The 13,671-nt window shown below is 39.3% G+C and overlaps 1 protein-coding gene across 1 annotated transcript in view; it reads right to left on the reverse strand.

The window, feature by feature from the left end:
- The window catches only part of spats2 (spermatogenesis associated serine rich 2), a 29,583-nt gene that overhangs the window by 6,859 nt on the left and 9,053 nt on the right, over positions 1-13,671 (reverse strand). Inside the window, exons 5-12 of the mRNA XM_042491634.2 lie at positions 13,394-13,443; positions 10,796-11,018; positions 10,124-10,306; positions 8,979-9,114; positions 5,015-5,073; positions 1,811-1,920; positions 1,455-1,557; positions 111-259 (exon numbers count right to left, since the gene is read on the reverse strand). Of these exons, the coding sequence (XP_042347568.1) occupies positions 111-259; positions 1,455-1,557; positions 1,811-1,920; positions 5,015-5,073; positions 8,979-9,114; positions 10,124-10,306; positions 10,796-11,018; positions 13,394-13,443 (1,013 nt within the window). The remainder of the gene's footprint in view (positions 1-110; positions 260-1,454; positions 1,558-1,810; positions 1,921-5,014; positions 5,074-8,978; positions 9,115-10,123; positions 10,307-10,795; positions 11,019-13,393; positions 13,444-13,671) is intronic.

Below are 13,671 nucleotides of genomic sequence, written 5' to 3' on the forward strand. Positions count from 1 at the left end.
ATGGCTTAAAGATAAATATACATACATGTTATATGTTTACAGGTCAATGAATGACTTACTTTGCTGATGAAAGTGAACGTCTTTATGGTCTGAATGTTTTCCACACTGACCTGTTTGTTTGGTGGAGGGCGGCTTTCACTGGGGGCGCTTTGGGTCTGCGGGGGAGGAGGAGGGGTTTCCAGCAGGCTCGGGCTGGCGACAGAAGAGGACGTGGAGCTACAGCGAGACCGATTCGAATAGCCTGTACGTGGATGGTAAACTGTAAGAGAAACAACACGGTAAATCCCAAACAATACAACCTAGGACGCATCTCATAAAGCAACGTTACTAAATAATCTGGGCAACTGCACTGAGAAAAACTAAGAAAAGCTTTGTTTTCAGCCGGGTATATATTTTTATATTTTGAATTCGAATGGATTCTGGGTTTTAAAGCTGTGTTTACACTAATAAGTTTGGTCTAAGAAATGTGGTGAGATTTTTTAAAATCCAAAATACTTAAGCGGGGTACACGCTACAAGATAATTGGGCCAAGTTTGGGCAAAGTCAGCAAAGGCCCGATTATCTGATGGTTCTAAGAGGGATTTGACCCCCCCCGCATGGAAGATCACCGGAGCCGCCCTGATTTGAAATCGTGTTCAAACATGTTCAATCTTTACGATCAGAAATCCTGTTGTGTGGGGGGAGGAAAGTGGAACTGAAAGATAGCCAATCAGGAATCATGCTGACTGAAGCACAACGAACAAGTGACACGACGACGGTGATAAACGTGCAGCAACGTGTCCCGTAAAACATACCACAATCGAACTGACAAGGAGAAAAGGTGGACAGAAATTTCTGCTGCAATGGAAGTACCGGGTGGCTAACAGCTAGACATCATAAGTTTGGCTTGATTAAAGATTTGTGTATGAGCGTGCAACATGTGTGTGTATCCGCTATGTTTCTTTACTCTGGATACTCCGATACAGATTATTGGCAAAAAAAACAAAAAACAACAACAAATATCATACCCAAAAAAAGGCAGGGCCAATAATCTGTCGACCCGTAATACAAATGTTTTAAGTTTTGATTCTTATGTTCTCCTGTTTTGGTCACAGCTACTGAAAGTTGGCAGCAAAACCAACACTGACACATTTGAACAGATTTAATTATTTGAAAATTAAAAAGTAAAAAATAATCATGTGCCTTTGTATTTTTAGGGTTTGCTCTTTAGCTTTGTCCATTTCCTCCCTAAGTCATGTAAATTGGCACACCGTCTGGCCTTGTTTTGAAATGTTATAATTATGAGCTTATTAGCCACTGTGAGAGTGCTTCCAGTCTGCTGACAAACGGCTGTAATCGTGGACATGACCTTCAAAAATGCTGAAACTGAGCAGCAGAAATGTTTGCTTTGGTATTTTGTGATATATGGGGAAGCTGTTTTGTATCATTCAGGATTAATAAAATGAAGAACGTACCTGATCCAAACCCTGAAATGCTCGTCTTCAGCGGTTCAAGATCAAATGTAAATCTTACAGCTTTCCCAAGGTCCTCATCGTATTTACGCTCGCTCACAAAGTGCTGCAGAAAAAAAAAGACAACTGATTATATTCATCACCAGTATGCTCCAAAATGTAGCAGCTAAGTTTTGTTTTAATTATTTTCTCTGCTTGTGGTTCACGCTGATAAAGACAACAACCAATGAGCTTTTTAATTTGCTTCAAATTTAACACCCATTTCACACTTAGGAGGCCGTGCACTAAAAGTGTTCAGTCACAAGCTGCGAAAAAAAGACAGACAAGGTCAAACTGGAGCAGCAGTGTTATTGAGGTACCTTTATGTCTGCACGCAGTTCAGTCAGCTGCTCCTCAGACATGGACGCCGACTGGTCCGTCAGCCGTCTGAGCTCCTCTGCTCTCTTCTGTCGGGCGTCCAAAATCACCACTGAAAGCAGCAAATGTGATATTTAATAAAAATGAACGAAGATGAATTCTGTTTACAGAAGTCAATCAGAAGATCTTCAATCTGTCCTGTTCATGGTGTCCAAAACAGAGCTAAATCTATGTCATTAAAATTTTTCATGTCTTATGTTTTCTAATTGTCTGCCAGTCACAACAGTTATTCTCCCTGCCGATTAATTTGCCAATTATTTTCTTAATTAATTGTAAAATATCATCATTTTCCTGAAGCCCAAGTTGATGTCTGCCTTTAAATGTCTTCTTTTGTCCAATCAAAAGACCAAAAACACAAACAGTTTCACTTTACTGTCATATGCAAGAAAATAAGAAAACATTATCCGGTAAAGAGAACCCCAGTAATGAGTCCTAAAACCCGGAAATCTATTTCATCTCAGCACCTCAAAGTCACTGTGTTGTATTGAATGGGTTTTTGGCTAGAAGCCTAAAATAATGTCTGCGGGTAACACAAGCAGAAGACACTTTCATATTTTGTTCAACAACATAAAATTTGTCACCTTTTACTTCTGGCGATTGCATTTAGGCTTAAAAAAATCCTAAAAGTGGTGTTTATTTGTGTAGATTAAATTGCTGAACAAAATGTGCGAATATCATAAATGTTTTAGCTTATTTTCTATGTAAAAACCCCATACGCTTTTTGCCAGTGATTAAATTAATTTTTTTAAATTAAATTAAGTGATTGATTATAAAAAAGACCTACAGATTATTATACTTCTATGATTATGCTTTTCTAATTTTGTTCCGTCTGCTTCTGTACTGCTGATATTTCCTGCAGTTACAGTAAGTTTCGTTTTCCGCGTGAGAAGTCAGCTGTGCTTCTTTGATATGACAAGTACAAAGTACAACTGACTCAGCATCTAAAAGGTAAACAAGGGCCAAAGATAAAGCAATTTTCAAATCAAGATACAATGAACTCTGTCTTTCAAAAGTTTGGCATCAGCTGCTACAAAAGCTTGACTTGGTCTAGTCGGATGTCTGAGAAGACTTCTCTGTATTTTTTAGAGGTCTTTTGTGCTTCTAGGTCATAGAAAGTCTTCTTTCCAAATAACTGTTATTTTGTATGAAGGGTTTGTTTTGTACACGGAGAACAAAATGCTGCACAATAGTTCAACCAGACTGACAACTGAGGGGGCAGAAGGAGACGAAGATCCCTCTGAGAAAAAGTTCAGTAAGAACAGATGAAATCATCAGTTGGTAAAAGAAACTGCAAGGTTAGCATCGAAATGTGTGCAGATTTAAATAGAAACAGGTTCCTGTTTCAGTGTCAAGTGCACAATGATGCAATAACACGCTGGAATTAACAGGCAACGCACTGCTTGAGCAAAGTTTGTCTTCAAACTTCACCACAGAGACAGGAGGTTAGTCTCTGGGTTGGCAATGTTAGAATTAGATCAGGAAATTGTCACGTCATTTTTCACTAAAAAATACAAATTATACTCTGGCTCCAGCTTTTTATCTCACATTGTACACTAAATATTGTTTGGTTTTGAACAGTTTCTTGGACAAAACAACACATCTGCAGACCACATATAGGCCTCTAAGAAGGTTTAATTATTTTTTTCCCCATTTATGGCATTTTATAGAAGACAGGCATTTAAAAAAAACAAAAAAAAAACAGATTCATTGATTAGAGCTGACACAGTTAATCCTTTAGTCAAAAGAAAATGAAAATCTGAATTTTTTTCATTTCTATCAAAAATGCAGAACAGCCTCTCTTTTCAGCTTCTACATTGTGATGATTTGCTGACTTCTCATTTTGTTATGTAATCGTAAGGTGAATATTTTTGGGGGTTTTGGACCACTGGTTGTACAAAACAGACAATGTGAAGCCGTCATCTTGGACTTCAGGAAGTCAGCGGTGGGAGAACTACTCAGATATTTTACTTATGTAAATGTAACATATAACAGTGCATAAGTATTCTGCGACAAGTAAAATTTTACTTGTGAAAGAACAAAGTATAATGCTTAAGTAAATGTAATCATAATGCAGAATAATAAATTTAAAAAATAATGTATATTACTGTTTATAATGTTTCATGCATTGATGTGTACATCACTTTAATGTTGCAACTGGTGAAGGAGAAGCTTTCTTCATTTAATTTAAAGAAATGTAGTGGAGTCAAAAGAATAAAAAGAAATACTTAAGTAAAGTACAAGCACCATAAAATTATAGTTAAGTCCTGTATTTGAGTAAATGTATATAATTAGTTTCTTTCTACCACTGAAGGAAGCTGTGATGGGCATTTTTTCATTACTTTCTGACATTTTATAAAACAAACAATTCATTGATTAATTGGCGGATTAATCCATAATCAAAATAATCTTAAAATGCAGTACCAGTTACAGCAGTAGTACTTTGCATCACTTGTACCTTCAGTACTACAGTGAGGATAAGGATCATTATATCCCGTCCCTCTGTAGTTAAGAATAGTGAGAGCATCCTGTCTTTGTTTGGACTCTTTAATATTTGTCAGTTGTTTTTCAGATCTGTTTGTCGTTCAGATTTTTCCTGTAAGAGATCAAAAGGTTTTAAAAGGGGAAACTAGCAGTTAAACAAGTCCAACACAGGAAGGAGATTAGCAGAAGGTAAGTTTTGAGGAAACCTGGCTTTTGTAATGTCGAAGAAACACTAGAGTTTCTTCGCTTTCCTCTCAATTCCCCAATCACCTTGCACAAAGACAGCATTGAGTCTCCCTTGACACCTGACACTATTCACTTTTTCCAGGCCTGGAACACACAGCACTCTACACTGAGAGGACAGAATAACAGAGAATGGCCTACTTGTACAAATATGCAGTCTTGCTCTGTCATGTTACATACACACACACGGTGGTATGCTCTAGGTATATCAGGACCCTGAGGGCACCACTGCAGTTTTGGAGAAACTGGGACACAACATCCTCTTCACTACCTCCTACAGAAATGATTTAGGTCAGATTCTCCAGGCCCTTGAGTCAGGTGATCATTATATGTGAAGAATACTAACAGCTCCCCGGTGATATGTGACAAGCAAGATATGGTATTTAAAAAAAGAAATATATATATATATACACAGTACTTACTGGCCTCTGCTTTCACTTTGTCCATTTCTCCCAGTAGAGTCACTTCTCTGTCCATTAAACTAAGAAAAAAGAGGAAGAGGTGGAGGAGTTATCATTTGTCTTTACTTACTCTATAATGAAAAGGAATGAACGCTGACTTTACAGATTACAAATCAATTCCAATAAGATAAAATACAGAGGCAGCTGCACACTCAGAAAAACAGCAGCATCACTGGATGATAATGCAAAACAGCAAGGGCAACACATTTCAACATTTAAGCATTTACAAATGAAACAAAGTTCTGTACTGTGTGACATTAGCAGCATCAGCATACGAGTGCCATTATTAAGTGATAAAACACTGAGTGCATTATTGTTATTATACCTGCTTGATTTTCTTAGTAGCTATGAAGACACAAAATTCTTGCTTCATTTGTTTGATAAGCAGTAAATTCATCATATTAAGTACCATATCACTGTTATCCAAGCTAATGAGGCTGCCATGATAATGGATTGGATGTCCAATTATTTACCACACCCCAATTCTCTGTTTGAGAAAGAAAGTTAAACAGGAAGCAGCACTGACTGGAGGGAGTCTTAAAGGCCTCAGGATACTTAAAACAAAGTGCAGTAAAGTGGTTGTTTGCATTTGACAGTTTTGATAATTTTCCAAAAAACAAATGTCTTTTGCTCATTCACCGGCCCTTGGCTGGGTGTGTGCAGGTGAAACAGTATGCAGCTTTTGACCTTCTACCTTAGGCTCTCTTTTTTCCCCTCCGCTCTTTACACTGTTACATCCGTCCCTTTTAGTGTGTACAAACAAGTGTCACACCACAAATACCTTTGAGGAAAGACTGTCCGAAAATGTGTGCCAAAATCCTAATTTTTAATGATTCATGAAACTGAAATGCGATCAGAGGAGGCCCATCCGAAACAGTGGAAGTTTGGAATTAACCATGGATGTATTACGAGAACTGGATCTTGGTGTTTTAAGATAGCAGCCCATCAAGTCCAATAGGAGCTGCTCACTGGGTGTCAACACGTTTTTCAGACTTCAGACTCCTAAAATTGTTTTAAGACTTAATATGGATCAAATTCTGATTATACAAAAAGTAATTTCGAGGTTTTTGACTCAGAAAAACGGAAAACAAACAGCTTCTTTTATTATTGTTCCTGTTAGGGTAGTAGGAAAAAAAGCATTTTTGGGAAAGTGTGTGTAACAAGATCCTGCTACAAACTGTGGCCACTACACCAAAGACCACCTCACAGCCCAGCGCTGTTCTCAGGGGCTTAGTAAACACTTTAGACATTTGGATGACACATTATTTGACCTGCTTCGAGCACGCTGAGCTCCGAACAGTCACGATCTGCCTCCTGCAGCGCGATGAAGCCTCCGGACAGTGGACATTATACAGGTTACTAAAGTGTATGTTTGACAGCTGGCTGCTGCTGCTAGCATGAATTAGGCAACACCCATGACAAACTTTGTATCATTCAATAAATATTATCTATGAAGGATTTCCGATTACTCAGATGCTCAAGGCTGATATTAATTTTTCTTTTTTCCCTGAAGAAAATCCAGTAATAGTTTGTGTATCTTAGCAGGCAGCTGCTTGTAGGTTACAGATAAACAGAGCTTTAGTGTTTCACCATCCTTAAAAACATGACATGCAGGAGTTAAGTGAGTATTATAAGGGTATAAGTGAGCACCTTGCAATTGATCACAGATAAAGCAAAGATTCCTTTATTAGCATTCGACAGCAATATGAGTCTCAGCCACAGAAGTGCTGTCAGGACCTCGTGGGAGCTTAAGGTGTTGCGCAATTACAGAGCGATCTGACTTTTATCTTTGTCTAAGTGATAAAATGCTCAACTTTTACAAGCCAGTGCAAGTAGCGTTGGGGAGCTGAGAGTGGAGCTAAATGGAGATCCCATTTAGCTTATCGACAGAAAACCACAGGCTCATGTTTCAGCTTTTCAGAGAGAATGATGACTTACACACACACATAATAATTCTACGGGAAATTAAAATATATATTTGCAGAATTCACACTATGAGAGCACAGACTTTTCTACTTAAGGTTGTGATTTTTGGAGTCAGATCTTTGTAATGGGATTGTATAATGTGCTTATCATTAGTCAGTGTTTTACCTACAGTACGTGTCAGTCGGCACGCCCCCAGTTTTAAGAAGCAGGCAGGAGTACTTAGTATTGACTGAACTCCTGAGTTTCACTTGGAATTTATTTGTAATATTTTTAATTGGAAGAGTTTCTACTTTTATTTAATCAGCACCAAATTTCCTAGTTCATTCTGGGGAGAGGCCCTATAGATTAGCAGGAAATTACCTGATAATAACTTGCATTAAGTGAAAATTAGATATTAACTAGTGTGCATTGGTGTGTTTCATAATTGTCCTTCATTTCATCAGTTGGTCAGCATGTACACTTATCATAGATAAGGAGAAAAGGGATAGTTGTGAGTTATTGAACTGGGGCTGTATGGGGTCGGTAGTCAGTTTATTACATACATTGGAGGTCAGGCGACACACCCACCAGTTTGAAGAAGCAGGCTGGAGAGTGACATGATGACTAAGCAAATCTACCGCTATGGACGGGTTTGCAAAAAAATGTGTTTTAGCCACCTAAAAAAGAACCATCTCAAAGAGAAAATCTTCAACAGTTTAAGTGTACCCTAAATTGAGAATATTTTCACCGCTTTAAATTTCCGTCAGAAAGCATTTTTCAACAGGGAAGCTGTCAACAGCTTCACTTCCCCGTCTGTCTGCAAGCTGCTGGTCTACTGTTGCCTCGATCAGATTATGTTATTGTGTGACTTTAGTGAAGTCATACTAAGACTTTTAAAACACCAATGTCGCACAAACACAAAAAACCTAGCCAATCGAGGCAGTGGTAGACAAACAGCTCCTGTGTTTAACGATGTTAAAGGCTGTGTATGGCGCTGCTTTTCTCAACGGAGTCTGGCTTTAAAAAGAGCAATATCTCAACGTCACAAATCTCTGATGGCAACATAAAGCAGTGAAAATATTTTTTAAATTACTTGAATGCACTTAATGTTTTTAAGTTGGACTTTTCTTTGTTTTGCTGCCGCCCCCCTCCACAGCAGTGCATTGCTTCACCTCCGCGCCAAATTTTCAATTAAGTCATCTCATCCTGCTGACTTATGGCCTAAATTGATTATTACTGTGAAGAAGTGAACCTGGATTTTCTCTTATGCATGATAGTAGCATCTATCAGCTTTGTATGCTATTATTAGAACAAGCTTGAGTGGGTGGAGCCTTTCCATTGTACTGTGCGTGTTTTTAAGTATTAGTGTTAATAGCAGCTTGAAACAAAAATGACTGAAAACGACGACAGTATTTCTTCTGTTTTGTATACTCTGCTCTACTCTGTAACACTCTAGTTAGTCTAGAAAATTTGATTTGTCACATCAGAGCACCTGTTAGAAGCTACCTGTGTTCAACATATAATACAGTTTGCTTCCTCTTATGCAAATTTGCCCAAGTGTCATCAGGCAGGGCAAAGGTAAGAAAATGCTCTTTGACACACTGACAGTACAACAAAATCCATAAAAACACCCACACAGCTTTAGTAAACAAGCAACATGACCCAAAGAAAAAATATCGTGGGGCACAAACAGCTGTTTTTGACCAAAGAGTTCCGCGAATTCTGGACTCAGATGTCCCTTTTTTTACTTTCCTATTTGCATTTTCTTTAATCACAGCTCTGCAAACCTGGACCATAAAGTCCCTGAACCAGTACAACGACTGAAGGAGGAACTTTTTTAGCATCTTAAAATATCATATACAGGAACTAAATTCACTCATTGAGTTCTTAAAAAGGTTGTTGCGGTGACACCACCCTACAAGTGTTCTGTTACATCTCACTTTTCATCATGCTTTAATATTTGAGTCATCGTAAGATTCAGCTGTAGCCATGACAAGAGGAAGGATTTAAAAATACTCACCAGCTCTGGAGCTCAGCAAACGTTTGCTTCATCCTCTTGATCGAGGAGTCCATCTCCTCCTTGACCACCATCCTGTATCGAGTCAGTGAGGCGGTGCATCTCTGCAGGTCCTTCACAGATCGGTCAATGTTGGGAGCTGAGGTGTGGACATTAAACTTCACTTAGGGCACATGCTGGAGAACAGCTACTGCAGTTGGGCTAGCGTAAAGATTTTAAAACTGGAGTGATATTAAGATGAACACCTGACCGGATTACCGATTTTAGGTGTCCAACTTGACTAAAAAGCCACCTCCAAGTGGAACATAGTGACACCGTGTCCTCGCAGCAAACGAGCATCTGACTATTGTGGTGCATCATGTAACATCGGAGCTCTGCCACACTGAATCCCTTAAATATGCACATCTGCTATGTCAAACAGTCTATATAAATATCAGCTGCTGCCAGGATCGGACTGGAGACATCAACATTAAAAAGATGCCTAAATACTCCTTATGTGCCTACATTTGCAATGTTACTTTTAATACAGAAAAAACGTTTTATATTGTGACATTTACTAGAAATGATATACAATATAGCCAACACCTAGTGGATTGTAATTATCAATGGTCATTAACAAAAACTTCGAATTACCTGGCGATCTCAGTCCAGCCAGTCTCCACCTTATTTTTGTTTTTGTAGTGAAATAGGGAGGAACTGAATAGATAAGCCTCGTTTCAACTTAATAAATCTGCACTTTCACAGTGAGTGAAAGAAATTAACAAAAAAATCAGATGATATTTCTGCTTATTTTAGAGAAGTTCTCTACTTCTACTGAAATTCAATCTCATTCATGCTGTTTTTCAACAAGTTGGATTTAGTTCTTTGCAACGCTGGCACGGGTGACTGATGTAAGCCACTTTTTAATTTTCTATTATGCGTCATAATGACACATGCTGGTTCAGCCAGTTTGCATAAAATCAAACTGGTTTAAGCACATACAATGGACCAGCAAAACCAGAAAGTGACCAAACTCTAAATGCTACCACATATTTTGTCCCTAACTAGGTTTGCCAATGCCTTAGCTCACAGTACATTTTTAACTTCTGTGTTTTCGTAGACATGCCGGACAAGATAATTTGGGATATAAGATGTACAAAGTTTCTAACCCATCTTCTTGACTCCTGACGATCCTTGCTCATCAGCGGTGGGTGGAGATGGGGTGGAAGTGGGTGGATGTGAATTTAATCCTGGCCTGTGTCGGTTCTTGTTGCCTCTGGGAGCCTGGTGATTCCTGCCTCCCTTTTGTAATGGAGGACTTGGAGCGCTACCTTGACTTTCTGCTTCTGCACCTGCAAGAAGACAGATGACTTTACAACAAGTTAAGTAAGGCAGTTTCCAAACTAACTTTCCCCAAAAAACAGCTTAAAATAGAGATGAGCCAAATTAGTACAAAAGTTGGTCAGCAGCAGAGCATTAGGATGTCACACTAAAAAACACAGAAAAGTAATCAGGTCTCTGATAAAAGGCCACCTCGTTTGCTGTTTGCACATAAGTTTCATTCACAAAAATGTTACCTCAGAGTAAACGCATTAATTTCAACAGATTAGAGCTTCACATCCTGATGCAGCAAATCAGCAGACGGAAACATGACAAATGTTTTGTTAGTGGTCATATTAGGGAACCCCAAATAATTACAAAATATTACTACAGCTGTCAAAAATGTGTTATCAGAGAGGCTGTGCACTCAAAAAATAAACAAAAAAAACAGGAAAATTTTGGCATGCAGTTAAAATGATCCCTGACTCAGCCCTTCCTTCAATTATCAGAGCTGTGATTACCGGTGGTTTCGGATGTAGCGGGTTCAGAGTCCAGCTCAGCTGCATCCAGGGAGGCAGAGTCCAACTGTTCACTCAGGGAATCAAGTGACTCTCCATCCATTACTGAGCCGTTGGCATGAAAGCCGTTCACCTCATCCTTGCCCTCCTCAGGCGACGCGGCCTCAGGCGGAGCAGGCTCTGCTGAAGCCTCGGGCTGAGGCTTGGGCTTCTTTTTCTTCTTGGGCTGGAATTGGAGATATCAGTGTCAGTCCTCTTTGTTCAGACTCTCTTTGTTTATTATCTCTATCCTAATCAGTGAAGTGACTCCGAACACTTTCAATGCAAAGACAAGACTCATGCTAAAGCTGAAATAAAAGTAATGGCATTTGGATTTTGACGCTACTTACATGCCTCAATCCATCTAACTATAATGAAACAGAGCTTTGATTCTCTGCCTGAGACTCGACTGACGCTCACCAGATTCAGGTCGTAATTTCTCAGCATTCACCCTGGCTTGAATTAGGTTGGGTGTGCCCTCGTTTCCCTGTTTCTATATGAATTCATTAATGCTTAAAAGTCTAGTGTGGAGGATTTAGTGGCATCTGGCAGTGAGGTTGCAGAACTGAAACTACCCCTATGTACCAAGCGTGTACAAGAACTATGGTAGCCGACTTGAAAACGTGAAAAGATGAAAGGCGCTATCTAGAACCGCAGTTTGGCTTGTTGGCTACCGTAGAAAAAACAAGGCGGACTCTGTGGGAGGGGATCAGCTCTGTATGTAGATAAAAACAGGTAATTCTAGAGAATTCTTATTTTCAGGTCATTATAAACTTATTAAAACATTTTTATGAATGTTATTTACCATTTCTGCTAATAGATGCCCCTAAATCCTACAAACTGGACCTTCAAGTTCACTTTCACTTCACTTGGTGATCTACTTTTCGGTCTTCTCGGACAGAGTGCCGGGAGCCTCTGATGCTGGTGCTCTGAATAACAAATCATAGGAATGCAAAGCCACATTTCGACCCAATAACATTCGGTAAAGTGCCTTCAGAACCAAAAATAACACCTACGAACATGTACCTAGACCTTAGATCTGTTTAGGATTTCCACCGCAGACAGTACTCTTAAATATGGCCATGGTTATTGTCACTTGTCACTCCGTCCAGCAGCTTTAACTTTATTTCCTTTCCTATCCTACAATTTAATAGCCTCAAGATTCGCTCATTATTAAAAGTGTGCTTCATCAGTGTTGATATTTGAAGTGTGCTGATGGTTTTTGCTTAACTCATGCACTGGGTAACATTACAAGTACACGTGCCACCTCAAAGTTTGCCTGCAGTCGACCCAATTAATTAAATTTTTCTTTCTCTACAGCTGCTAGAGCCTGTGAAACATCCTTATATGTATAGGTATAGTTTTCTATAGTAAGAAACATTGTTGCAGTATGAACAGAGGTTAAACCAGCCACAGCTCAGTGACTGTGTTGATTCTCTACTGACCCGTCAACAGACTGCAGTGTTTCTAGCTCCACCTTTTAGCACCGGCGTCTGATACCATACACAATGTTTCACTACTGAAATGCAAAACAATTTGTAACTATCTGAACTGAACTGAACTGACCTGCTTGGTGGAAACGCAGCTCAACATCACTCAGAGTGCGTTCTGGCACTCAGAGCGAGTATTTACAAACATACCTTGTGTCACATGTCTGTTACCATACTGTAAAGACCTTAGTTAACTTAAGCTTGTATTTTTTTTTTTTTTAAATTTACAGTGGAAGTTCTGGTTTTTAATCTCGGCTCAGGCCCCAAACTGCTGCCGCTGTTTGGGCTCAGGTCGGGCTTGGACGGATACTATGCCAGTTCATGGAAGAGGTTTCATAACTTTTTTGGGCTCGATCAAAGCCCTGATATGAAGGAGTCTGTCATTCTGTGCTTCAACTTTCTCAACAAACGTTCATCCGATCTATTTATTGCTGAAGACCCAAGGAAGTGCAGTGTTAAGTGCAAGCTCTTGAGATTTATGGGACACATTTATTAGCAGTGTGGTATGTACAAACTGTGCAGAGTACTGAGAGGGAACCCCCTATTAATTCTTACACCATGAAAAGCATCCTGGGTACAGCTCACTCTTTGTCACTCACTACAGTTCATTCATGAACAGATATATAAAAGTAGAGACCGGAGAGACCAGAGATGTTACATTACAGCAAACTCAAATATTTCAAGCATCAGCTATGCAAATTTTGGAATGAATTCTTTTGTTTCCAGAAATAGCCATGCTTTAGAAAGTTTGCGCGAGCTCCTGCACCCAAATGACGCAAATACTCAAGCAATGCTGAGGGACGCAACTACGTCATAGTAGGATTATTGCTCAGGATCCAAAGAAGCAAATCGTTGAGTATGAAGCTGTTGGATAACCTGAGGCCGAGCAATTGTCTCATACTGAACAGACACGTTCAAACTGGTGCTGCAGAAGCAGTTTACAATTAATAGAAAACACTTTGAACATTTGATTTTAAGAAGTACAGCATTTTTTTTTCATATACCTCAGGGCTTACATGATTACGCTTACTCAACAGAGAGACATTCAAGGTGTAGGCTTTCAGGTTCTCACCTTCTTTTTGCCGGTGACATTCCACTCCTTCAGGATCTCAACTGCACTACCTGAGGTGTAAAGCAAACAATAATTATGAAGGTACACAGTGACACATGACTCACTTAAAACCTCGTAGTACCCATCTCAATATCTGAATGCCCTGAGGTATTGTTTAGATGCCGCTAAATAAGGAACAAAGCAGCGTGACGTACACGGTACAACCTCCTTGTTCTAAATTTAAACCTGCAAAACTACAAGGCATGCAAATGATGCTCAGGCCTCTGAATGCAAAGTAT

This window comes from Plectropomus leopardus, chromosome 9, assembly GCF_026936395.1.
Source record: "Plectropomus leopardus strain MGB_pleo_1.0 chromosome 9, ASM2693639v1, whole genome shotgun sequence".
Classification (NCBI taxonomy): Eukaryota; Metazoa; Chordata; class Actinopteri; order Perciformes; family Serranidae; genus Plectropomus; species Plectropomus leopardus.